General features: G+C 51.6%; 1 protein-coding gene across 2 annotated transcripts in view; it reads left to right on the top strand.

The window, feature by feature from the left end:
- Positions 1-3237: 3237 nt before the first annotated feature.
- Micall1 (MICAL like 1) overlaps positions 3238-25585 on the top strand; it is a 31692-nt gene continuing 9344 nt past the window's right edge. For both annotated transcript variants that reach the window (XR_009058463.1, XM_057791232.1), the window contains exons 1-9: positions 3238-3734; positions 8214-8262; positions 8563-8704; positions 15215-15309; positions 16070-16212; positions 18365-18801; positions 20103-20160; positions 20911-21269; positions 22923-23329. Coding sequence is in view for 1 of the 2 variants with exons in the window: in XM_057791232.1 (XP_057647215.1) it covers positions 3589-3734; positions 8214-8262; positions 8563-8704; positions 15215-15309; positions 16070-16212; positions 18365-18801; positions 20103-20160; positions 20911-21269; positions 22923-23329 (1836 nt within the window). In the remaining variant the exon portion in view is untranslated. The remainder of the gene's footprint in view (positions 3735-8213; positions 8263-8562; positions 8705-15214; positions 15310-16069; positions 16213-18364; positions 18802-20102; positions 20161-20910; positions 21270-22922; positions 23330-25585) is intronic.

Raw genomic sequence — 25585 nt, 5'->3', positions numbered from 1 at the left:
TTCAATTTTTTTTTTTTTTTTTTTTTTGGTTTTTCGAGACAGGGTTTCTCTGTGGCTTTGGAGCCTGTCCTGGAACTAGCTCTGTAGACCAGGCTGGTCTCGAACTCACAGAGATCCGCCTGCCTCTGCCTCCCGAGTGCTGGGATTAAAGGCGTGCGCCACCACCGCCCGGCGGATTTTCAATATTTTGGACAGGATTTTGGTACATAGCTCAGGCTGGCCCCTAAATCACTCCCTTCTCTACCCCCTACCTCTGGAACTGACGACCAAACCCAGGGCTTTTGGCTTACTAGGCAAGCACTCTACCACTGAGCTAAATCCCCAACTCCCAACCTTCTGGGTTTGTAGTGAGAATCCTGCCTGAGTGATGTTTGAAGACTGAAGAAGCTAGTTTCAGGATCCCAACCCTAAGTCCTTGATGTAAGGGGAGTGTCTAGACCCTGATTCCCCAGGGGCAGGGCAGAAGGTGGCGGTGAAAGGCAAATTGTTGGACTTCTAGCTGCAGACATACTCTGAAGTGTGAATTTGGCTGATGTGTCTCCTGGATCACAACTGTATTCTGAAGTGTGATTCTGGGGACTTAGAGGAAACAGAATTCAATCTCTTTCCTTGATAACTGACCCTCAGAGGATAGGCGATAAGTTAGGTACAAAGGTTTTAGTTTATCTCCTGGTTTTTGTTTTGTTTTGTTTTGGTTTTTCAAGACGTGGGTTTCTCTGTGGCTTTGGAGCCTGTCCTGGAACTCACTCTGTAGACCAGGCTGGCCTCAAACTCACAGAGATCCTCTTGCCTCTGCCTCCTGAATGCCGGGATTAAAGGCGTGCACCACCACTGCCTGGCTCCTAGCTCATGTTTTAAAGTACCAGAATCAATTGTTTAATTTATGAGGGTCAGTCATTCATTTATAATTATTTTTATTGATTTTATTATTGGTTTTTCTTTTTTAATTTTTAAAAAGATTTATTATGTATAGAGTGTTCTGTCTGCATGTATACCTGCACGCCATAAGAGAGTACGAGATCTCATTATAGATAGTTGTGAGCCACTATGTAGTTGCTGGGAACTGAACTCAGGATCTCTGGACGAATAGTTAGTGCTCTTGACCTTATTATTGGTTTTTCAAGACAAGGTTTCTCTGTGTAGTCCTGACTGTCCTAGAACTCACTCTGTAGACTAGGCTGGCCTTGAACTTACAGAAATCCACCTGTCTCTGCCTTCCAAGTGTTGAGATTAAAGATATGTGCCGCCACCACTACCTGGCTCATTTATTAATTTTCTAAAGATTTATTAATTTTACATCGTGAGTGTTTTGCCTGTATATATGTCTGTGCACAGCATGCAGACAGTGTCCCTAGAGTCAAAAGAGTATCAGATCCCCAAAATTGGAGTTACATGTGGTGGCTAGTCACAGACTGGGTGCTAGAAATCCAACCCAGATTGTCTATGAGAGCAGCAAGTGCTCTTTCTTGTTCCAAACATTTTTTATTTTACATTTATTTTTGTGTGCATATGTGTGCTTATGATTGTGGGGACCTGTGTGGAGGTCAGAGGACAGCTTGTGGGAGTGGGTTTGTTCCTTCCGTCATGTACATCTAGACAACTGAATTCAGGTCAGCGGTCTCGGCAATAAGTGCTTTGTGCCTTTATGCAATGAACCTTTTTGTTTTGTTTTGTTTTTCAAGACAGGGTTTCTCCATGTAACAGCACTGACTGTTCTAGAGCTCACTTTGTAGACCAGGCTGGTCTTGAACTCAGAGATCTGCCTGCCTCTGCCTCCGGAGTGCTGGAATTAATGCATGTGCCACCACTGCCTGGCTTCTGATGAACAATCTTTACTGGCCCTATTTATTTATTTGGAGATGGGGTTTCTCTGTGTAGTCTTGGTTGTCCTGGAACTCACTAGTCCAGGCTGGCTTCCAGCTCCCAGAGATCCACCTGCCTCTGCCTCTTGCATGCTGGGATTAAAGGTGTGCTATCATTCCACGCTCCTGTTTATTTTTATGTTGTAGCTCAGGCTGGCCTGCTCCTGCGTAACCAAGGTTATCCTCAAACTTGGGTGGTTCTTCCTGCCTCGGCATTCGCCCATACATTGTATAAACATCTGAGCCATTCTTCCTAGCTTTATTTCTGAAACAGGTCTCTTGTAGGCCAGACTGACATCTTAACTCCTTCCAACTCTCAGGTGCTGGGATTATAGCCATAAACCAGTGGTTCTATCTCCATGTTTAAGATACTAGGTGACACTAGATCATGGGATTGGGGAAGGAGGGAGCCAGGATTTGAGACTGAGTTGATAGAACTCCAAAACCCTGTTCCAGATGACTCAGGCCCCGTTCATTCCCTCAGGGGGAGCAGCAGACCCAATCCTACTAGCTATGCATAGGTCAGAGTGATGTCACCATCTCTGCAGCTGATTCAACAGCTCCTCGTTTGGAGAGGCCTCTGGGGGAGGGGTTTATTGGCGGGGTCTTAAACCAGCAGACCAGGCTAGGAGACAGGAAAGGTTCCAAAGCCAGGTGTGGCCAGAACACTCCATTAGAGAGTGGTCTGTTTCTAGGTCCTTCCAGCAAAAGTGCAGCCCCCTGCCATTCTTGAAGTTGAAGGGACGCGGGCCCAGAAGGGTGTGTGCGAGCGAGTGAGATCTCCTAGTTTACACAGCTAGAGGGGGACTACCAAGAAGGACCAGCTTGGTTGTGGGGTCTCCAGCCTGTCACTACATAGCTCTCTGGATTGGTAGTAGTTTGCGTCCCCTAAGCAGGCCATAGGGGGTGGAGGGAGGGCGACCGGGGTGTTATAGAGTGGGGAAGGGTGGTAGGAAGCTGATGACCATATGGAGGTTTGGGATCTGCGTGGAAAGTGCCTCGATTCTTTCAGATCGGGTGTGGGTGTGGTTCACAGAAGTCAGGGAGGAGAATCCGCAGGTTTTGAGGGGTGAGCTTGAGGCAGGCAAGTGGCAAGCGAGAGTGTCCCGCCTCTGGGGTAGGAGGGTCTGGGGAGCCTGCGGGTGGCGATGGGGAGGGGCTAGCCAGCGATGGGTTGACCCGGCTGCCAGGAGGGGTTCCTCTTGGGAAGGGGTGACCAACCGGTCTGGAGAAGAGGGGTTATGGGGCGCCCGCCCTTCCGGGGAAGGGGCTCGACGGCGTGGGCGGGGCCGCAGGGTGGGGCCTCCTCCTCCTCGCGCTCCCCCGCGGCGCGGGCGAGCTGGCGGGCGGGCAGGGGCGGGGACGGAGGCGGTGGGCGCCCGCGGCCGGCCCACAATGAGGAGAGCGGGCCGCGGTGAGTAAGCGGCGGCCGGCCAGGCCGGGCCACGCGGGGCGGAGGCTGCGCGGGCAGGTCGGGGCAGGCTGGCCGGGCGGGGTCGGGATCCGAGCCCGCAGCCCTAGCCGCGCCAGAGCCGAGCGAGGACACCGAGGCCCCGCCCCGGCCGCCGGTGGCGCCCCGAGCTCCCAGCCGCGCCGCAGTCTCTGCCGGAAACCGGCCCCGCCGGAGCCCGAGCACCAGCCTCGTGCTACCTGATCCGAAGTCGGAGCCGCACGAGCCGAAGCCGGAGTCCCAGCCTCAGTCGGGGCCGGCCGAGCCCGGCCCACCATGGCGGGGCCGCGGGGCGCTCTCCTGGCCTGGTGCCGCCGCCAGTGCGAGGGCTACCGCGGCGTGGACATCCGCGACCTGAGCAGCTCCTTCCGGGACGGCCTGGCTTTCTGCGCCATCCTGCACCGGCACCGACCCGACCTGCTGTGAGTGCCCGGGACGCGCGAGCGCGCGGGTTTGGGGACCGCCGCCCCCCTCAGTGACGCGGTGGCGCGCGCCGCCCCGAGAGATCCGGGAGTCCACACCCGTCGGCTCTGTGTGCAGAGCGGGGGCGCCGAGATCCCAGACCCGTGCACCCCTCCCCCGCCTTGGGCCCCTGGTGTCAGGCTGACCCCTCCTCAGGGACGCTCCTACTCGAGGCTCCAGCGCACACGCTGAGCCTCCCTTGGGCGGCGCCTGTGCATAGTACCCCCACACTTGACTGTAAGGGATCAGGCTGTGCCACTCCCCCAGATAGGCTGCCTCCGAGTTTGAGCTCGTGTGAGCAGACATCCAGGTGCTCTGGGAGGCTGACTTTTTCCAGTAGGAATTTACATCGGGAAGGGCAACCACCGGAAAGGGTGTCAGAAAGAAGGCTGCCCCAAATCTCGTCCCACCTGAGACCGCTGCCTGGCTGTATTCACCCGGTTCTTCCCTTCCCCAGAAGCCTAAACCCGGTTCCCTTCTATATATAAGCTCTGTCATCCGACTCTCCAAGTCCCATATTTTGTCGGACTCCCACGGGAATGTAGGTCATTAGTTTCACTTCTCTTCAGCTCTTTTTGCCATTTACATTTAAAGTGCAAAGAACCGGGGGGAGGGGGCCGGGGGGAGGGAAACCACCTCTCCGTTAGGCATTTTGGGCTGATGCGCTGTTGGGCATTAACCTCGTTTCTGGCACAGAGGTCCTGGATTAATGACTGTCAGGTGACTTGGAGTACACTACTTCCCAACACCACTCAAGTAGGAATCTGACAGGGTGTATGCCCTATAGTCCCGCTGTTCACAGTGGGGCACAGCGATGGGGCAGAGAAGGAGCTGGGCGGCGGGGGTGGGGGGTGGGGGGTAACAAATTTAGGACAGTTAACAGCCCGATCTGTAGCTTCCTGCTGAAAAGTGGGTCCCTCCTACCCCAGCCACTTCCAAAGGGTCTCCTGGAAAAATGTATTCAGGCCTGCAGAACGATTGACATGGGCTTCTACCTCAGCTTCTTTTCTGAGCCCTGGAACCTCTTTTTGTTGGTTCATTGATTTATTTAATCGTAAAACTGAAAGTGACAGTTCATCTGGTGTCTGCCTTCCTTTCACTTCAGGCTTTAGTAGCAAATCTGGAAGAGGCCTGGCTCTGTCTTGCTTACAGCTCCCCTGGGAGGGCTCCTCCAGCTCTCACAACCGACAGTCTCTGCTGCTCTCTCCCAGACCTGTTTCCATAGGACAGGCTGTGGGAGGGCCCAGGAAGGGATTGCCCAGCTCTAACTTGATTTACTGTATGTGCAGTTGAATAGTGTCCCAGGGGCCCTGGAAGACAAGGTTTGGGGGTGTGGACGCCGAAGGGAGCTAGGTTTTATAGCACGGGACCCAGTGCTAACCGAAAAGGGGAGTGGGGCTTGGGCTTGCAGTGGTGGAGAAGATGCCGACTTGGCCCCTGCTTTGGAGCTGCCGCTCAGGGTCTTCTGTTTTTGCTGGGGACTAGCCCTGAAGCAGGAGGCAGAGGATGAGCCTCAAGAGAGGATTTAGTGTCAGGATGCTAGGTGCTGAACCCCCTGTTCTAAGTGCTGGCTGCCTGGTGCTAATGTTTAAGCCCTGGGGAAAATCATTGGTTCTCTGGACATCTGGAAGGTGGGGTTGATAACAAGACCTACCTCACAGCCCTGTGGTCAGGATTTTAAAGGAGGTAATAAGCAGGCAGTTAACACTAACCACTAGAAGAGGTGCTATTAGGCAGTAGGGGGTGGGAATGACTGCTTAACCCCTTCATCTAGTCAACAAGTATGTGTAGTCACTGCTCCCACACAGTGGAGTTGACAGAGACCACAGCCAACAAGGCAGAAGCCTACATACTGAGCCAGTCGTGGTGGCCCATACCTTTAATCCCAGCACTCGGGAGGCAGAGGCAGGTAGATCACTGAGTTCAAGACCAGCCTGGGCTGAGCTTCAGAACAGTCAAGGCTACACAGAGAAACCCTGTCTTGAAAATCAAAAATGAAAACAGCACCAAAAGAGCCTATACATACTACCACACATGTAGAGTTAGTGGTGACTAACTAGGGGTCCCTAACTGGAGACCTCCAGGGGACATCCTGGGGAAAGGCCAAGGTCGAGAGAAGGCCACAAGGCCCCGCCTGAGGACTTCAAGGCCCAAGGGAGGTCACTCAGTTGTCCAGAAAGCAGGTGTGAAGGGCTTCCCTCCCAAGCAGAGGTCTAGACTCAATCCAGTTAGTCATTTGCTAGGGAAGTTGGGCCTGGACCATGCTAATTTGCGTGGAAGAGAAACTGAAGCCAGGTTCTTTGTTTTATTTATTTATTTACTTATTTATTCACTATGTGTACAATATTCTGCCTCCATGTATGGTTGCAGCCCAGAAGAGGGCGCCAGATCTCATTACAGATGGTTGTGAGCCACCATGTGGTTGCTGGGACATGAACTCAGGTTCTCTGGAAGAACAGTCAATGCTCTTAACCACTGAGCCAACTCTCCAGCCCCTGCCAGGTTCTCCATAAAGTGCAGAGAAGGGAGGAGGTTTATCTGTCCTCCATTTATTTATTTGCTAGGGATTGACTCCAGTCCCGTGTGCGTGCCAAGGAAGCACTCAGCCACTGAGCTGCAACCTCAGCACTTAGGGGCAGATCCGTACAGGAGCAGATAGATGTAGAGTAAGGGTCCTAGCCTCCAGGGCTGCAGGCCTTGCGGCCCAGGGCTGGTCCCAGGCTCCCTCTCCGTGTGTGCGCATGTGTGGGGCTTCCTTCTGTATTGCGTGAGGAACTGGACAATGCCTTTCTGCCTCCTCCAGCCTTTTCGAAATTCCCTTGAGACCAGGGCCCATGTGGCATTCATTTCTGTGTTTTCATTTCCTCACGTCAGATGGAACTTTCTCGGCCTTTGAAAATTCTCAGAAAGATCTGTGCAGCCCAAACCCAGATGGTGTTTAGGGGTAGAGATGAAGTGGAAGACGTTGAGGAAACACTAATATTGTGTTTATGTATGTGTATATTTGTGTATTGTGTGTGTGTGTGTGTGTGTGTGTGTAGGCTGGAGGTCAAATTAAGATGATAGTCCTGTTTTTTTGAGACAGGCTCTCATTGAGACCAGGGAGGGGCTGGCTAATTAGCCTAGACTCTGACTGGCCACCAGACACTTTGCAGTATCTAGGAGGCCTCTGTCACTCTCAAACGCTGCTGGCCCTCACTCCGACGCAGGAGCAAGGCCTGAGGCTCTCCTGAGTCTTCAGGTAGTAGAGGCAGGTAGGGTTCCCGATGCCCACAGTCACACAGCCTACCCGAAAGAGCAGGGCCACAGTGTCCCGCCCACTCATGGTCCAGCCCACTGGTTTCCACAGACGGATAAAGCCAACCAGCACCCGTGTTTCCCACACCAGTGACCTGAGGGGAGGTCCTGCCACCACTCACCTGCCCCACTCAGAAGCTGAGAAGCCCTTTCCTAGGGAAGTAGGAAGTCCCCTGGAGGGAAACTGTCCCCAGGAGTGGCTGATGGGACAGACCAACTGTTAGTTCTAGCGGCTCTGCAGTATGCTCATTTCTGCTCTGCTGCTAGCTTGTTCTATTTTGGGCCCCATTAAGAAACAAATGTAGGGGCTAGAGTTTACTCAGTGGTTAAGAGCTCTGGCTGCTCTTCCAGAGGAACGGGGTTCAACTCCCAGCACTCACTCCGACTGCAACTGTACCTCTAGTCCCAGGGAATCTGATGCCCTCATCTGACCTTGGGCACATGGGACACAGACATACATGCTGGAAAACAGATATATATATATATATATATTATATATATATAATATATATTAAATAAACAAGAAAATATGTATGTGTACATACACACTAAAAAAATACAAATTTAACAAAACAAAACAGAAAAACATTCCTCCTGGAGTTGGATGGGGTTTTGGATTCCGTGCTTGGTATGGCTTGTGTGTTTGTGACATTTGATGGAAGTTCCGAAAGTATAGATTCCCAGGGCTGGTTAGCTTCCCCTCTTGAATCTTACCACCCTCTTCTGTAAAATGGGGTGAGCACCTGTCAGGTAAGCTGCAGGGAAGTGCAGGCTCCTCTGCATGGGAATGCCCACATTGCAAGTCTGCATGCTTGGTTTGTCTTTTTTGCCACCGACTGAGGAGAATGTCTCCTGAGGAAGAATTGGCCATGAATCAAGAATCCAGCCATGACTTGGAGCTTGGCTTGAGCCCACCCCTTCTCAGTGATTTCTCAAGCCTGCCTTTGGGTACCTTTAGGGGCCATAGGCTCACTCTCTGCTTCCACTTGACAGCGACAGTTCCATCAGGGCTTGCAGCCTCAGTTTCCTCCTCAGGAACCTCTTGGAGAGCTGAGGCTGGTCCTGCTAGGATAAGATCACCTCCTCCCTCCCTCCTGACTCCGCCTGTCACTTCTCTTGATCAATCCTTCTGTCTCTTGCAGCGATTTCCAGTCTCTCTCTAAGGAAAATGTCTTCGAGAATAACCGTTTGGTGAGTCCTCAGACAGATGGGAGCACAGAGGGCTGTGGTGGGAGAGGGCAGGGGTCGCAGAGGGCCACTACATTTGGAAAGGGGATTGGTTCAGGACCTAGGGGAGGTCCTGGTTCTCCCTTCTCACCGCTTCCCATGGGTGAGCTGCTCCTTCAGCTGCTCCTTCAGGCCACCATGTGGGGATGGGATTATAGTCACCCAGTCCTCTTACAGTGAGCTGGTCCCGGTCTGAGAAGTGTTCCCTGACTCTGCCATCTCGCTGTCCTCTCCTCACTGTGGCTGTACCTGTCTCCATCCTAGGCCTTTGAAGTGGCTGAAAAAGAGCTGGGGATCCCTGCTCTCCTGGACCCCAAGGACATGGTCTCCATGAGTGTCCCTGACTGTCTCAGCATCATGACCTATGTGTCCCAGTACTACAACCATTTCACCAGTTCTGGCCAAGGTAAGAGGGGACAGCCCTTCAGGGAGGCTGCCCTGGGCTGTTTACTTCTTTTCTGAGTGGTACAGAAATAGCTGGGATGGCCAGGTGGTGGCGGCACACGCCTCTAATGGGAGGCAGAGGCAGGTGGAATTCGGAGTTTGAGGCCAGCCTGGTCTACAGAGTGAGTTCCAGGACAGCCAGGGCTGCACAGAGAAACCTTGTCTCAAAAAACCAAAAAAGGAAAGAAAGAAAGATCCAGGAAACAGACGGCCTGCCATTCATTCACTGACTGTAGATTTGCTAGTTCATATATTTTTTGCATTAAAACAGCACTGGCTTGGGTGATGTGCTCACACCTGTAATCTCCATACTTGGGAGACTGAGGCAGAAGGATTACCTCAAATCTGAGGCCAGCCAGGGCCACACAATCAGACCCTGTCTGCTTTGCCCTGTGTGTGTGTGTGTGAGAGAGAGAGAGACAGGCAGTAAACACAGGTGAGCTCATCTGTGCGTTCACCTCCCCTCACCCACTGCACTTCCTGTCTGACACTTCCTGTCCAGACACTTCCCAGCGCTTTTTCTTCCTGCCATGCGCTCTCTTTTGGGCTATTGCACAGCATCTTTGCAGAGCCTGCCTCCTCGGCTTGAGTGTAGAGACACTGGAGAAGGGCATATGCTGGAGGGACAGGCGTCCTCTCTGTTCTAGTCAGGTTCGTGAGTGTCCCAGGGCAGCTGGGGGCAGACAGCTCCTTTCTGCATAGGGGAAGTGAGTCTAAAGAAGGGAAGCAAGGAGCTCAAGAACACAGCACAGAAGCTGAACAATGGGGCTGAGGAGTCAGGAGTCTTGAGTCCTACACTGGGCAGTTGGTGCCACTAGGTCCTGAATAGCCAGTCCCATGTGGGTCATGTTTTCTGTGTCTGCTCTGTGTGGGCAGAATCCAGTCTGTCTCTTTAAATGGGGCGGGACGGGGTGGAGCTGGAGAGCTGGCTCAGTGGTTAAGAACATAGTCTGTTCTTTGAGGGGATCCAGCACCCACATGAACATGGAGGCTCACAACAGTCTATAATTCTAGTTCCAGGGGATCGAATGTTCTGACCTCTGCAAGCATCAGGCATGAACATACATGCAAACATAATTAAATGATAATAAAAAACTTTGGCCGGGCGGTGGTGGCGCACGCCTTTAATCCCAGCACTCGGGAGGCAGAGGCAGGCGGATCTCTGTGAGTTCGAGGCCAGCCTGGTCTACAGAGGGAGTTCCAGGATAGGCTCCAAAGCTACAGAGAAACCCTGTCTCGAAAAACCAAAAAAAAAAAAAAAAAAAAAAAAAATAGACCAGGCTGGCCTCAAACTCTCAGAGATCCACCTGCCCCTGCCTCCCGAGTGCTGGGATTAAAGGCATGCACCACCACTACTTGGCTATAAAAAACATTTTTTTTTTTTTTATAAAAAACATTTTTATAAAAGGCTGGATGTGGTTGTGCACGCCTTGTATACCAGCTCATAGGAGGCAGAGGCAGGTGATTTCTGTGAATTTAAGGCCAGCCCGGTCTGCTAGGCCAGCCAGGGCTACATTGTGAGACCTTGTCTTAAAAAAATAAAAGAGAACAAAAACCCTAAAAACACTGTGCTAGAGCTGGGAATGTAGCTTAGTTGGCAGAGTGGGTGAACACCATGCATAAAACCCTGCTTGGGTTCATTTACCAGCACCATGTACATTAGTGGTAGTGGACAACACCCAGAATCCCAGCATTTGGGAGATGGAGGCAGGAAGACCAGAAGGTCAAAGTCCTTGTCAGCCACACAGCCTGGGAGACATAACATCTTGTCTTTAAAAATAAAAAAAAACAGTTTTTTGAGCCAGCACTTGCTGCCAAGGCTGATGACTGAGTTCCAGGCGTAGAACCCACACCATGGAAAGAACTGACTCCTGAAATTCGCCTTCTTACTTCCGCTTGTGAACCATGATGCTTTCAATCTCTGTACCCAAAAAGTAAATAAATATCAAAATAAATTTTTTTTTCTGGTTTTTCGAGACAGGGTTTCTCTGTGGTTTTGGAGCCTGTCCTGGAACTAGCTCTTGTAGACCAGGTAAGTCTCGAACTCACAGAGATCCGCCTGCCTCTGCCTCCCGAGTGCTGGGATTAAAGGTGTGCGCCACCACCGCCCGGCTTCAAAATCTTAGTTAAAAAATAATAAATTAGGGGCTGAAGAGATGGTTTGACTACTAATAAAGACTTAATTCAGAGCCAGGCAGTGGTGGTGCACGCCTTTAATCCCAGCACTTGAGAGGCAGCGGCAGGTGGATCTCTGAGAGTTTGAGGCCAGCCTGGTCTACAGAGTGAGTTCCAGGACAACCAGGTCTGTTACTCAGTGAAATCCTGTTTTGAAAAACCAACCAAACAAACAAAAATAAAAGACTGAGTTCTCTTCTCAACACTTATGCCCAGCAGCTCACAACTGCCTGTAACTCTAGCTCCAGAGGATCTGGCCTTCCTGAGCATTGCACTCACGTGTGCAAAACAACACAGAGGCCGGGAGGTGGTGGCACACGCCTTTAATCAGAAGGACCTCTGAGTTCAAGGCCAGCCTGGTCTACCGGAGCTAGTTCCAGGAAAGGCTCAAAAGTTACAGCGAAACCCTGTCTCGAAAAACTAAACCAAACCAAAACAAATAACAACACATAGACACACACATATACACGTAATCAAAACATAAAAGAAAACTTTAAAATTTGAAATTAAGTAAGCAAAGTGTCTGGAAGATGCATGTAGCCGTCTGGAGCATGCTGGAACTTCGGTATCTGCACATGCCAGGGACAACTGCATTGGAAGACCCCAGAGTCGCTATGGGAAGGAGTCTAGCTTCAGTAGAGAGAAGAACATGGCCTCAGACTTTTCCCTTTGCATTGCTTAACCCCCACCTCGGTCTCCTCTTTGGGATGGGGTTGTGTGTAGTGGGGAGCTGCGGGCCTCTTCCCACAGCCCGGCTCATGGCTGCCTGGCTAGCTTATGCCCCAAAATAACGACACACAAACTCTATTCATTTAAACACTGCCTGGCTCATTTCTATACATGTGTGTAGCACCCCAAGGTGCGCTTACCGGGAAGATTCTAGCCTACATCCATCCTGGGTCGGAGCTTCATCTCGCCTGCTCTGGAGAGGAGAGCATGGCGTCTGTCTCTCAGAGGAGCTGCCCTGCATCTGAGCTCACTTCCTCTTCCTCCCAGCATTCTATTCTGTTTACTCCACCCACCTAAAGGCTGGCCAATCAAATGGGCCAAGGCAGTTTCTTTATTAGCCAATGACCTTCCTCCATCAGTTGTGCATAGAGCCCACCTCACAAGGTTGCTGTGAGGAGTGAAAGGGATGTGTGCAGAGCATGTTTGTCCTCTCTGATTTAGGACTCACATGTCCCCAGCTTGTGTGGTACCGTCTCATGACAGTGACTCTCACAGCCTGGGAAACGACTAACATCTCTAGTGTACTGTGTGCTGAGTTATAAAGGATGAGCGTCACCGTAAGGGTGTTTCCAGTGCTGATGGGCTTGTTGGGTGGAAGCCCCTGTAACAGAAGAACATACGCGTCTGGATTGCTGATGGAGTGTAGCTTGCATAATAGTCAGGATCCATGAATGGATCGTGTGACCCTGATCACAGTTCTATTTCCAGACTGCACCTCTCTACTCTGTTCTTCGGCTTCCTCCTACCCCTTTCAGATGTATGTAGCCCAGGCTAGCCTGAAATTCAGTATGCTTCTTCCTCACCTTCTAAGCCAGTTCCAGATGTGTGTGATCGTGCTCCCTTTGTTTCCCAGCTGCTTTGTGGCCAGTCGTGAGTCTCTCTTCAGCCCTTCCTGGACCTGCCTGCAAGGTGGGGGTGTCCTGTGGAGTTTCGTTGCTTAAGATAAAGTTTGTATCTTCTATGTCATTTGGCCCCTAGATACAAACCATTTTTATCCCATCTGCCACCGCTGTGATGTGTTCCAACTCTGTGTTCCCTCCCCAAGATGGTCCTGTATTATACCTTTTGGATAAGTGGAAAGTGTGTGTGTGTGTGTGTGTGTGTGTGTGTGTGAGAGAGAGAGAGAGAGAGAGAGAGAGAGAGAGAGAGAGAGAGAGAGAGAGAGAATGGCCAATTCTTCCTTGCCTGGCCCTCTCATCTGTACAGTAGCCACTGCCTCTTTCTCCTGGGGAACACACAGAATATACTTAAGTATGTACAACCCAGGGCTCCCACATGCTAAACAGGCAGCTCACACTGAACCCTGTCCCAGCCTGCCTTCCCTGCAGACCAGCACTGTCTGCACAGCTGTGCTGTCCCAGCACCTGGAACCCAGTACTTTAACAAGTACTTGTAGAGCCCTTGCTGTATGCCAGGCATTGTGCTGGCTGCTGGGGAAAGAGAGTTTCAGAGGTCATGCTGTATGGTGTTGGAGGAAGGGAAAGAAAGCATTAAACAGTACATTTCTCAGGATCTGAGCAAAGGGCAGAGTACACCAAGGAGAGCAGGAAGTGGTCACTTTAGATGTGTGGTCTTGGAGGGCCTTGGAGGTGATGTCTGAAGTGAGCAGGAGACAGCCAGACAGCTCTGAAGGTGTGGGAAGGAGTGTGGCAGGTGGAGCAGCATGGGACCCGTGCGCTGGGGTCTAGGAGGAGGAGGACAGGAGCCAGCCCAGTAAATCTCCCCAGGGGCTTGCCTAGGCTGCTGAGTCTCCTAACCTTTTCACTGTGACTCAGAATAAGACAGCTTTCCAGTCAGGCATGCCCTTAATCCCAGCACTAGGGCAGCAGAGGCAGGTGGATATCAGTGTGAGGCCAGCCTGGTCTATATAGTTCCAGGGCAGCCAGGGCTACACAGTAAGATCCTGTCTCAATAAAATACAACAAAGCAAAAACAGATGCATTCCCTGCCACATCCCCAAGTTCACACTCATGTGTAAGTGACGTAAGCTTTAGAAATCAGTCCTTCCCGTCTGACATGATAGCCTTTGCATTGAGTAGATGTTTCTCCTCTATGTATGCCCTTGTTCAGATGTTGTATTTAATTGAATTGTATTATCATTATTATTATAAATATTTGTTTTGTATGTGTGTATGTGTGTGCCTGAGCATATCTCTGTGAGTCATATGTTGGCGTCATAAGCCTACAGAAGTCCAGAAGGGCATTGGATCCTCTGGAACTGGAGTTACAGATGTTCACGAACTACTGCCATGTAGGTGCAAGAACTCAAGCCAGGTTCTCTGTAAGAGCCGTTTTGTTTGTTTGTTTGAAGACAAGGTTTCTATGTAGCTTTGGAGCCTGTCCTGGAACTCACTTGGTAGACCAGGCTGGTGCTAGCCTCAAACTCACAGAGATCTACCTGTCTCTGCCTCCTGAGTGCTGGAATTAAAGGTGTGCGCCACCGTCATCTGGTGTAAGAGCCATTTTTTTTTTTTTTTTTAAGCTGTGCTGGGGTGGCACATGCCTGTAATCCCAGCACTTGAGAGGAAGATGCAGGTGGATCTCTGTAAGTTCGAGGCCAGCCTGGTCTATAGAACTAGTTCCAGGACAGCCGTGGCTATCCATAGGAACTCTGTCTCAATCCTCCACCCCCACCAAAATTCACATTTGCTTATTTAATTTGTGTGCATATATACCATGGCTCGTGTGGGTCAACTGTGGGAGTCATTTCTCCCCATCCACCATGTGGTTTCCAGAGACTGAACTCAAATCATCAGCCTTGGCAGCAAGAGCCTTTACCTGCTGCGTCATCTCACTGGCCCTTTAATTGATTAACTCACTAATTAGTTATTTTTTGAGATAGGCTCTTACTTTGTAGCTCAGACTAGCTCAGAGTTCATAACCGTGAAGTGCCAGCACTCCAGGGACTGGGATTACAGGTGTGCACCACACACACACACACATGCACATACCTTGTTTCTTTTCAGTCCTGGGCTTGAACTCAGAGCCTTGATTATGTTAGCCAAGCGCTTTATGGATGAGCTGTCTGGATACTTGTTAGATTACCACACACGGACTGTTTTGTGGTGCACAGTTCTCAAGAAGTTAGAGGTTGGATGTTGTTTTACTGCGTGGGTGCAGAGGAGGTTTTCAACGACACTAACTGATGGAGGAGGGACATAATCTGAGGGAAGCCCTGGCATGTGTGTGCGGTTTCCTCTGACTCTGGGCCACATCTGCTCACTTGGAGACAGGTGGGCGACCTCAGGGAGTAGGCCACCTCCCTGAGCCTTCAGATCAGGCCTCATCCCTTTGCCTGAGTGAGAAGGAAGCCGAGGATCAGCCTGCTGTACCCAGGCTTGTGGCAGTCCTGTACAGTGTGAATCACTGGCTCCACCTGAGGGAGGCTCAGCAAGGCCCCTGGCACAGGGCATGAAAGTGGAAGTGTTTCCCGCTTTGTCTTACGTGCAGCCCAGGTGCAGACCCGTGTTCTGCCCAGAGGAGGTGGCTGTGGAGCTTCGGGTGGGTTGGCGCCCCCCTGTCTCCAGGTTCTCTCCCTGCCTCAGACAATGTCTTTCCTGTCTTGTAGCGGCTGTCTCACCATCACCCTCACCAGGAAAGGACCCAGCACTCCCCTCTCCCCCATCTGCATCCCCTGCTGTGCAACCAGGAGAGGAGGCTCAGGTAGGCAGACTCCTTGGGTGGAAGAGCAGGGAGGGGCACAGCCTGGATGTTTTCTCCAGAGTTTGAGTGAGTCACGTTCATTTCTGTGACTGGACAAACCTCATGCTGTCCTTGCCATCATGGGACTGTCAGGAGCTATGCAAATGACGCACAGTGATGTGACTGTCCCTTTGACTCTGTGGAGTCCCAGGTTTGAACTAAGTGTGAGTGAGGCCCCTCCAAGGTGGCATCTCTCAGGCCCTGTTGTCCAGACAGGAAACAATGACTCAGTGAGGCTTGGTCCTTTGTCCAAGGTCTCTCAGTAGAGAAGTGGGGACTACCTTGTTAGTTCCCTCTCCAAAGGACATCAGCTTTTCATGAGCTTTAGAGAGAAGCAAGCCCAGAGTGAGTGCCCAGACAGCCTGAGTGGGCTGACAGCTAGTTGATGGAGAGCCAAGGCCACCAGAGGAAAGGAGGGTTGGCTAGAGCAGCTACCAGGAGGGACTTGGCAACCAAAAATTGCCTCTCCTAGGGCCAGGAGGCCTTCCTTGGAAGCTGGAAGTCTGGGCTTCACTGTTTCTGTGCTGACTTGGGACATTGAGAAAGTCACCTTCTCTGGGCTCTGGCCTCCTCATGTGGGAGAAGGCGACAGCCTGCCGTCCTCGGCTCTCCTTGGACTCTGATCTTCATGTGTTAGCACTGCGGAGCTGTGTGCACTTGAGGAACCTAGCTGTGGTGAAGGGGAGCAGCATGGCTGGTAACTGTGCCCCATTTCCTGCAGGGTGATGACCTCTCCTCAGGCAGCCTGTCTGAGCAGGGCAAACAGCAGCCCCCCAGCAGCGCGTGCGCAGCCTGTGGGCAGCGGGTGCACCTGGTGCAGCGGTACTTGGCTGAGGGCAGGCTCTACCACCGGCACTGCTTCCGGTGAGTGCTGTAGGGCAGGGTATAGCTCCCAGCACCCGGGAGGGAGCTCCCTTGGGGTCAGCACCCACTGTGCCCTTCACACCTGCTGTGGCCGTTCACACCCTCCGTGCTGTTCATACTGGGCATTCAGCTTCTCCTTACTTCACAGAGGAAGAAACTGTGGCCTAGAAGAGAAAGATCAAGACCCAGTCAGTCACAGGATTGCCCTCCCATTCTCATTCTTTTTATTTATTTAAAAATATTTATTTATTATGTATACAATATTCTGTCTGTGTGTATGCCTGCAGGCCAGAAGAGGGCACCAGACCCCATTACAGATGGTTGTGAGCCACCATGTGGTTTCTGGGAATTGAACTCAGGACCTTTGGAAGAGCAGTCAGTAGTGCTCTTAACCTCTGAGCCATCTCTCCAGCCCTCTGAATAATTCTTTTTAAAGATGTATTGATTTTTATGTATGTGTCTATGACTGTGGAAGCAGAAGCTGTGTGTGGGGACGCCCCTGGAAGCCATCTGCAGTTACAGGCCGTCGTGAGTGGCTCGATGTGGGTGCTTGGGACCAAACTCAGGTCCTCTGCAAGAGCAGCAGTTGCTCTCAAATGCTGAGCCATCTTTTTTTTCCTGAGGTGCTGAGGCTTGAACCCAGGCCCAGGCATGTGCAGGGCAAGCGTCTCACCACTGAATTTTGTGCTCAGCCCCCCTCATCATTGGAGCTCAGTTGAAACAAAGAATTTTCTTAGGTTTAAGTGTGACTTCCTGGAGATGCCAAGTTGTTTGGTTTTGTGGTGCTGGGTCTGAACCCAGTCTGTGTCTGTTGGGAAGGACTCTACCACTGAGCTATACTTCCAGTCAAGGGAAGACAGGTTCTCCTTTTTGTTTTTTCTGTTTTTGTTTTTGTTTTAAGGCAGTGCCTCACTGCATAGCCCAGGCTAGCCTGGAACTGGTGTTTCTCTGGCCTCAGTCTTCTAAATGCTGAGATAAAGTATGTTGGCGTAACCCTTTAATCCCAGCACTCGGGAGGCAGAGGCAGGCGGATCTCTGTGGGTTTCAGACCAGCCTGCCCACAGATTGAGTGCCAGACAGCCAGAGCTACAAAGTGAGACCCCGTTTTATAAAACCAAAACTAAAACCAAAAAAACCCTCAAACAAAACAGGTGTGTACTACCATACCTGACTTTTTAAAAAGTGCATTTGAGGGGCAGGTGCGAAGGCTCAGCACTTAAGAGCAGTGGTTGCTCCTGCAGCGGACCCAAAGTTCGATTTCCTTCATGCACATGGTCTCTCACAACCTTCTGTAATCCAGTTCCAGGGGATCTGATGCCTTCTCCTGGCCTCCTTTGGCACCAGGCATCCATGTACATAGATCTACATGTAGGCAAAAAAGCCCAACACGTAAACTAAATCTTAAAAAGTAACCCCCCCCACAACATGCATTTGATATTACCAGATGTACATGCATGGTCTGACCCTGTGTCTGTAGATGTGTGCCCTGTACAACACGCATTTGATATTACTAGATGTGCATGCGTGGTCTGACCCTGTGTCTGTAGATGTGTGCCCTGTACAAGAGCTTTCTGCAGCTGGGCTCACCCACACAGGAGTCACTCTGATACACTGTATTTTATTCTGTTTCATTAAGAGCAAGCCAGCCCCAGGCTGGGGCTGTGTGACTCAGTGGTGGAGTGCTTATTCATAATTCACAAGGCTCTGGGTTCCACCTCAAAACAGATGAGCTTGGGCAGTGGTCCAAGGGTAGAGCACAGTGTTTAGCCTTTTTAGAGGCTTTGGTTCCCAGCCCTGAAAAACAAAGTGAAACCAAAACAAACATGATAGGTAGGGAACCAAACTGATTTCTAGAGTAACTGGCTGATGGCGGTCTTCCCCTGGGGCAAACCCTGGAGCACTTTCGCCTCTTCCCCTTGCAGCACAAGCTTGTTTCACAATGCCTGTTTCTAATTTGACGTGGTTTACTCTTCTCTGATTCTGACAGTTGCCCTGTTTTTTTTTCTTCTGGAAAGTCCAGGGTATAAAGCCAGTTGGGCCTGGCAGTTGAAGGAGGGAGTAAGGGGATAATAACTTTGGTCTCTGATGGAGGACTTACCCAGGGCCTAGCCAATGTGCCCTGCTAAGGGAATACCTGCTCTGTCCCCTGCAGATGTCGGCAGTGTTCCAGCACGCTGCTCCCGGGTTCTTATAATAGTGGGCCCGAGGAAGGCACCTTTGTGTGTGCAGAACGCTGCACCAGGCTGGGTCCAGGAGGCCGATCAGTAACTAGGCCCCTGTCACATCGAAAGCAGCAGCAGTTAGCAGAAGCCAAGGATGGAGAGGAGAGTGACCTTAGCCCAAGTGTGGCTGCAGTGGCCGAGGCAGATGTGTTCCAGGCCAGCTCCGAGGTACAGCCCCAGACCCCGAACAAGCCACTTCTTCCCAGCAAGCCCCAGGAGCTGGCCAGTCCCCCTGCTGGCCGGCCCACACCTGCCCCCAGGAAGGCTTCTGAGACCTCAGCCTTGACGCCCCCAACACCACGGCCACGGTCTAGCCTGCAGCAGGATGGCTTGGTGGAGCAGGGTACCAGCAGCGGCCTTGTGAATGGTGAGTGAGAACCCAGTGGACAGGGCGTGCTGGCTGAATGTGTTTCCTCCTGTGGGCATGTACATAGCCTTGTGTTCCTGAAATACTGTCAGCTTTCCTTCTTTCCCTCAAGATTTATTTTAGATTGTGTGTATGTGTGTCTGTGCATGTGATTGTAGGTGCCTACAAAGTCCAAAGTCGAGAAGAGGGCATAGGATCCCTTAGAGCTGGAGAAACAGGATGTTGTGAGCCTCCTGATCTGGGTGTTGGGAACTGAACTCAGGTCCTCTGGAAGAGCAGCAAGTGCTCTTGACTGCTGAGGCATCTCTCCAGCCCTGTGAACTGCTCTGAGCTGGTACCTGTATGCGATGTGTGATGAGGTCTCCTGTGTGTGTCCCAGTCACCTTGTGCCTTTTTGTGCCATGTTGTTCTCCAAACTGGTACAGCGTAAGCCACAGCGCCACCTGTGACCCGTGTATGCATTTTGTTTCCGTCTTGTGGCTTGGAGTATAGCAGGCATACATGTGTGTGTCTTGAGTGTCTGGGACTGTGCATGTTGATGTCAATAGTATGTGTCCTGGTTCATTCCCGGGTATGCTTCAGGTAACTTCCCACTCTCATTATGTGTATCTGTTATCTGTCTGGGGAGGGTAGCGGGGCCAGGGCCCTTGGGCTCATCTGCACTTCATGGGAACTCTTGGCCTGCTGTCTGCGGGGTACTCTTAGATGACCTCCATGTGTTCCTGAGCTTGCAGAACATTCCTTATCATTTGGTCAGGGAAGGCAATGAAGGCCCGAGGGAGAGAGCATCCCGGGACTTGTGCCAAAACATTCTCAGCATTTCTGGAGGCTGGCTTAGGTTTGGGTACTAGGGACACTGATAATGTTTGGACCTTGTTGTGTTTTCTTGGAGGAACCAGTGATTTGATAATGTGTAGACACGCTGTTGGGGTGGATGAAAGGAAGCCAAGACTGGGATTTAGATAGCTGTAGTCAAGGGAGGTTTCCAGGTGGAGGTAGCACCTGGGTTGATACCCTGGTATAGAAGAAGTGACTGAAGGGATTTGGGTTGGGACTTTTCAGCTAGCATGCAGTTGGGCCTGTCAGAAGCCTGCCTACAGCCTGACTGACCATTCTCCTATTCACCTTTGATCATGTATCTTATCTCCCTGAGGGCGGGGCAGGGAGGGACTGCGGTCACCCTGGTCTGTGATTTGCCATGTAGGGCACAAAGTGCTGGCTTGCAAAGCCAGTACTCTGGCTGGCTCTTGGTACCCCTCTACAGCCCATGAAGGCCTGGTTCATTGTCCTCTCACGTCTAGGAAGACTGCAGGAACCCCCTGTTCCCAGGCCAAGAGGAACACCCAAGCTGTCAGAGAGGTATGCTGGCCCCTGAAAGGCCTCTGGAGAAGCGGGGGTTTCCAGGGCCCAGATGGGAAAAGGATTTCCTGGCCCACAGGGAGGCTCCTCTCTGGGTGAGGAAGGAAAGCCGTGTCCCCAACCTGCCTGACCTGTGCTCCAAGTGGGGACAACCACCTCTAGAGTCACTTTGCTTCCCAAGCCTGTGCTTCCTGCATGACATGGGCGTCTTGGTCTTGTTCATAGAGTACATAGTTCATAGACAAAGCTGATGTGTCTGCCTCTCTACAGCCCCACTCTGGGGAGGACATACTTCTAGCTTTTCTTTGAGAGCTGTCCTCATTAGGATAGCTGCCCTGGGAGGGGTAAGGGGCCACAGTGCCCCACTAGTAAACATTTGTGCAGTTCCTGGTGTGTAACCACACTCGGGAGCAGGGTATTGAACTTACCTGACCCTGTGAAATGGAAGGCTAGCTAAGCCTTCTTGGAGCTGATGAGCCTGAGGCATAGGGAGGTGGGTGACATCATGAAATGTCACACAGCCCTTCTTTTGGGCTGTATTGACAGCAGCTGTGTGATTGAAGGCTTGTCTTCTCTGGGCTCCAAGGTGCCCTATTGGGATATGACTGTCACAACCCATTTTACCTTTGTGCTTGGCCTGACCTTGGGGCTGGGCTTGGGAGAACAGAGGCAGCTTCTCCCCCTCCTCTGAGACAGACTGAAAGTTCCTAGAGAGCAGAAGGCTGACCCCTTGCCTTGGCCTTCCTCTAGGATGCCAGCACCAAGGAAGGACCCCCCATGGATCACACTGGTGCAGACAGAGCCAAAGAAGAAACCAGCCCCACCGCCCCCCAGCAGCAGTCCTGGGTCACCAAGCAGACAGGTGGAGAATGGAGGCCTGGAAGAAAGGACCCAGAAGAGCCCAGTAGCTGGGCCAGAACCCAAGCCCTACAACCCCTTTGAGGAGGAAGAGGAAGAAGAAGAGACAGCCCCAGCAGTACCAGGCCCTGCCCCAGCCCCACCAGAATCCACACCCAAGTCTCTGCACCCCTGGTATGGCATCACCCCCACCAGCAGCCCCAAGACAAAGAAGCGCCCCGCCCCGAGAGCACCCAGTGCTTCCCCCCTTGGTGAGTTCTGGGTTTGAGGTATAGGGAGCTTTGTTATGTTTTTGTACACTGTGGGTATGTGGTCTCCCATTTCATCCAAGAGAGGCTGGGAGAAGGGCAGTCACTTTATGGGAGAGGCAGAGCACTGGAGCAGTGGAGATGGAATTTGAACCCCAGCTTTGTTCATCCATCCACCCACCCATCCACCCATCCATCCATCCATTTAATGTGCATTGGTATTTTACCTGCATATATGTCTGTGTGAGGGTGTCAGATCTTGGAGTTACAGATGTTATAATTTGGAAAAAGTGGTATGTGAGAGATACCATGTGACAGAGCTCAGGGGGAGGCTTTTTTATTGGGGAAAAGTGAATGGGAAAAGAGGAGATGGAGACCGGCCTCTGGGGACAAGAGTGGCAGAAGAGAGGGAGACAGACAGACAGAGACAGAGAGAACGAGAGAGAGATGGGAGGTGGGCAGGGCCCTTTTAAAGGGGAATGTGGTGAATGTGCATAGGAGGTGCTCTTAGTGGCTACAGCTGAGGATATATACCCCAAGGTCAGGACAGCACAGGTGCCTGAGCTAACAACAGATAGTTGTGAGCGACCATGTGGGTGCTGGGAATTGAACCCGGGTCCTTTGGGAGAGCAGCCAGTGCTCTTAACCACTGAGCCATCTTTCCAGCCCCTGAGCTCCAGCTTTTAACACTTCCTGTTATGCTAATTCAACATGGGAGTCAGGGAGTACTTGGCACAGCCTTGGACTGGTGAAAGGCATGAGGCAGGAGTTCACTTGAATCCTGCCCCCTGTGTCTATCTCTGCAACCACTGAGAAGCTTGGCTTCTACCTTTGTATGACTTGGTCTTTAGTCTCCTCATGTGTGAGATGTGGGTCAGCTCCAGGTCCCTTCACCCTAGCACGCTGTATGTTTTGGTTTTATCTCAGATTTGTCTTAAACTCTTGGTCTCCTATCCCACTCCTAGGGGTGTGGCTGGCAGTTCTGGGACCAAGCACCTGCTGGGAGCAATTACGGGCAAATTCTCAGTCCTATATGCCCTGGGTCCACTTGCTGGTTGGGTTCGGGGTAATGGGGGCATGAGCTCTGAAGTTGGACAGAGCTGTGTTTAAGGGTGACCCTAGCTAGGGAGGATCCTTCCCTGAGTCTGCAGCTTCATCCAGGAAGTACAATGATGGACGTGGAGGCAGAGTCCATGTCATCTGCAGAAGGGGAAAGCTGTGCTTGGCAGTGCCTGGCCCAGCAAGTGCTGCCCCCACCCTGTGCTGTTGCTTTCTTTCTGGAGACGAAGGCCAGTCTCATTTCCCCTGCATTCCCTGTACTGGAGCCTCCAACTGCCCCGTGGCTTGCCTTTGAGTGGGCTTGGATATGGGAGGATCGTGGGACATGTGGGGAAGTGGAAGGCAGCTGTCTTTCTGAGTGAGAGGTTAGGGCCATAAATGTGCCACAAGTTGGCACACTAGTGCATCAGGGGTACAATGACCTAGTGCCTTTGTGACGTGGGTCCTGGCATGGGTTTGGTGTTCTCTGGCCTCCTGCCCATCCAGATGGGAAAAACTTGGTGTCCAGGGCTACCCCCGCTCTGGGAGCAGGATGTGTTGCGGGAGGACAGAAGCCCTGCTTACCACTTGAATGTTACTGCTATTCGTTTTCAACAGTTCTCCACGCCTCCCGCCTGTCACACTCGGAACCTCCTTCCGCCACGCCATCACCAGCCCTTAGTGTGGAGAGCCTGGCATCCGAGAGCTCCAGTCACACTGCCAGTACAGAGCCTTTGGAGATGCCTGCCGTCCCCAAGAGCTCCTCAGATCCTGCTGTGCACGTGCCTGGTACCCCTGGCATAGCTGGGAACTCTGTCACCCCCTCAGCCAACTCTTCCCTATCGTCTTCTGGGGAGCTGGGACAGCCTGGTGGTGAACAAGTACCCCAGGCCAGGACCAGGGGCAGCCCAGGTACCCAGGCCACCAAGCCCTTCAGTGGTGCTACCCCCACGCCCTTCTTGTTGGCTGGAGACCGGAGCCCTGCCCCTTCCCGGGGGAGTTCATCCCCACAGCTGCAGATCAAGGTGAGTGCAGAAGCAGCCTTCTAGCTAGTGGATGTGTGGCTCGTTTGGGGGCAAGGAGGCCCTCGTCTGGGATCTCGAGTGGACACACCCATTATTACCTGTGTGAGGCCCTGGTCTGTGTTTCTCCATCCCTTTGTCTGTCTGCTCCCAGCCTGTTTACTGACTTGATGGGATCTGTCCACCGCTGTACCCTTTGCCCACACCTCCTCTACCCCACTACCTTCTGACTTCACTGATGCCAGGCCTTGGGCATGTTCATTAAGACCCTGTGCTTGCCCTCTAGGGGCACCCCATCTCCATGGGCAGACACGCATATGATTGTTGTAATATGGAGTGAAGCACAGATAGGAAAGAGGACTCCTTCACTACAGACTGCAGCTCTTACCAGGAAGTGGGGAGGGTACCTCCTGTGTGCATGGGATACCTGGATTCCAGAGGTCACACAGGCCTAGTGGCCTCTGTTCTTTTCTTTTTTTTTTTTTTTTTTTTTCTTGGATTTTTTGAGACTGGGTTTCTCCATAGCTTTTGGTTCCTGTCCTGGAACTAGCTCTTGTAGACCAGGCTGGCCTCGAACTCACAGAGATCCGCCTGCCTCTGCCTCCCGAGTGCTGGGATTAAAGGCATGCGCCACCACCGCCTGGCTGTGGCCTCTGTTCTTGAGTGGCCCATTGTCATTGTCTGATCTGCAGGTTCTGAAACGACTCCCACAGGTAGCCATATTGGTTTGTAGGAGCCAAGGTTAGCACCCATCAGTCTAAAGGGCACAGGATGCACACCTTCCTGGGTTCCTTTCTTATGGGTTATAGGGTATAAGACCAGGCCCGTCCCTAAACCCATGCTAGGCTCTGTCTTCTCTCAGAGGTAAAGCAGGCATGAGGAGGATCTAGCTGGGCCCCTATCCAGAATCTGGCTTTTGACAGGTTCTATAGTTCTGGGTTGTCTTGTTTCTTGTACTGATCCTTTCTGGGCCACAGTGACTCATGTAGGTATGATATTTCCAACTCTGCTACCTATTGTGTGACATTGAAAAGGCCTATTTTTGACAGTAAGCTACTGGGTAGTGCCAAGTTTCCAGAATGTTCTAAAGAGCCTCTGGGTATCTAGATGGTGGTAAGTGATGGACTTGGGGTAGCTTAAAGAACCGTTCCAGGTCCTTTGTTTATATGTTTTAGTTTTTCTTTATTTTAAATATGTGTATCCGTGTATGGGTTTGTGCATGTGAGTGCAGTGCCTGTGGTAGCCAGCAGAGGGGGTGTCAGACCTCCTAGAGTTGGAGTCACTGCACAGCTTGGAACTTGACTGGATAAGGGCAGGGCCTGCTCTCACTCCCACCACCACCACCCCCATCAGTAGAGGGAAGCTGAGGCCTCAAGTGTGATGCTTGCTTTCCATAAACCGAGGGGCACTGTAGGAAAGGCAGGACCCTGGTCTCAGAGTGGGCAGGGGTCTCTAGAGAGACAGAAAGATGAAGAGCCAGGGTCTGAGTGTGTCTGTGGTGGGTAGGAGAGGGGAGGGAGGGGAGGATCGCCCCTCTGTCTGTTAGGTAGAGGGAGGGTGGGATTCCTGCTATTGCATTCCCTGCTGGGTGACTCTAGACGGGGAGCTACGCCTCTTTGAACCTTTGAGTCTCCACTGGAGAAAGCGTGGCGGTGAAGACTAACTGTATAGTCAAATGTGGGGTCTTTGACCTGTGGTGGATGCTACTGGACCTCTGGGAAGTGGGTGGCCTGGAGCCGGGTGCTCAGCCTCTCTGCACTGAGCTCAGTTGTAAATGGGCATGCAGTGAGTGAGGCCTTTCTGTGCCTGAGTGCCAGGCTAGTGCCCAAGGCCTTGCACTTGTTAGGCAACCCATCATTTTTGTTTTTTAATCTTTAGTTTTGCTTTTTGAACAATATCTTACACATATAAAATGTATTCTGTTGTTTTGCTTTGTTTTTTTTTTTGTTTTGTTTTGTTTTTGGTTTTTCTTTTTTTTTTTTTTTTGGATTTTCGAGACAGGGTTTCTCCGTAGCTCTTTGGTCCCTGTCCTGGAACTAGCTCTTGAACTCATAGAGATCCATCTGCCTCTGCCTTCCAAGTGCTGGGATTAAAGGCATACGCCACCACCGCCTGGTTTATAAAATGCGTTCTGATAAATTCCCTACCCTCTAATCTCCTGCTCTATCCTTTAACCCTTTAACACATAACCCCTTTCCTCCTTTTTTTTTTTTTTTTTTTTAAAATAACCCTGACTGACCTACAAATCACTGTGTAGAC

The sequence above is a fragment of the Chionomys nivalis genome, chromosome 17 (genome assembly GCF_950005125.1).
Source record: "Chionomys nivalis chromosome 17, mChiNiv1.1, whole genome shotgun sequence".
NCBI lineage: Eukaryota > Metazoa > Chordata > Mammalia > Rodentia > Cricetidae > Chionomys > Chionomys nivalis.
Note: the sequence above shows the minus strand (reverse complement) of the source record. Positions and strands in the feature narration are given on the sequence as shown.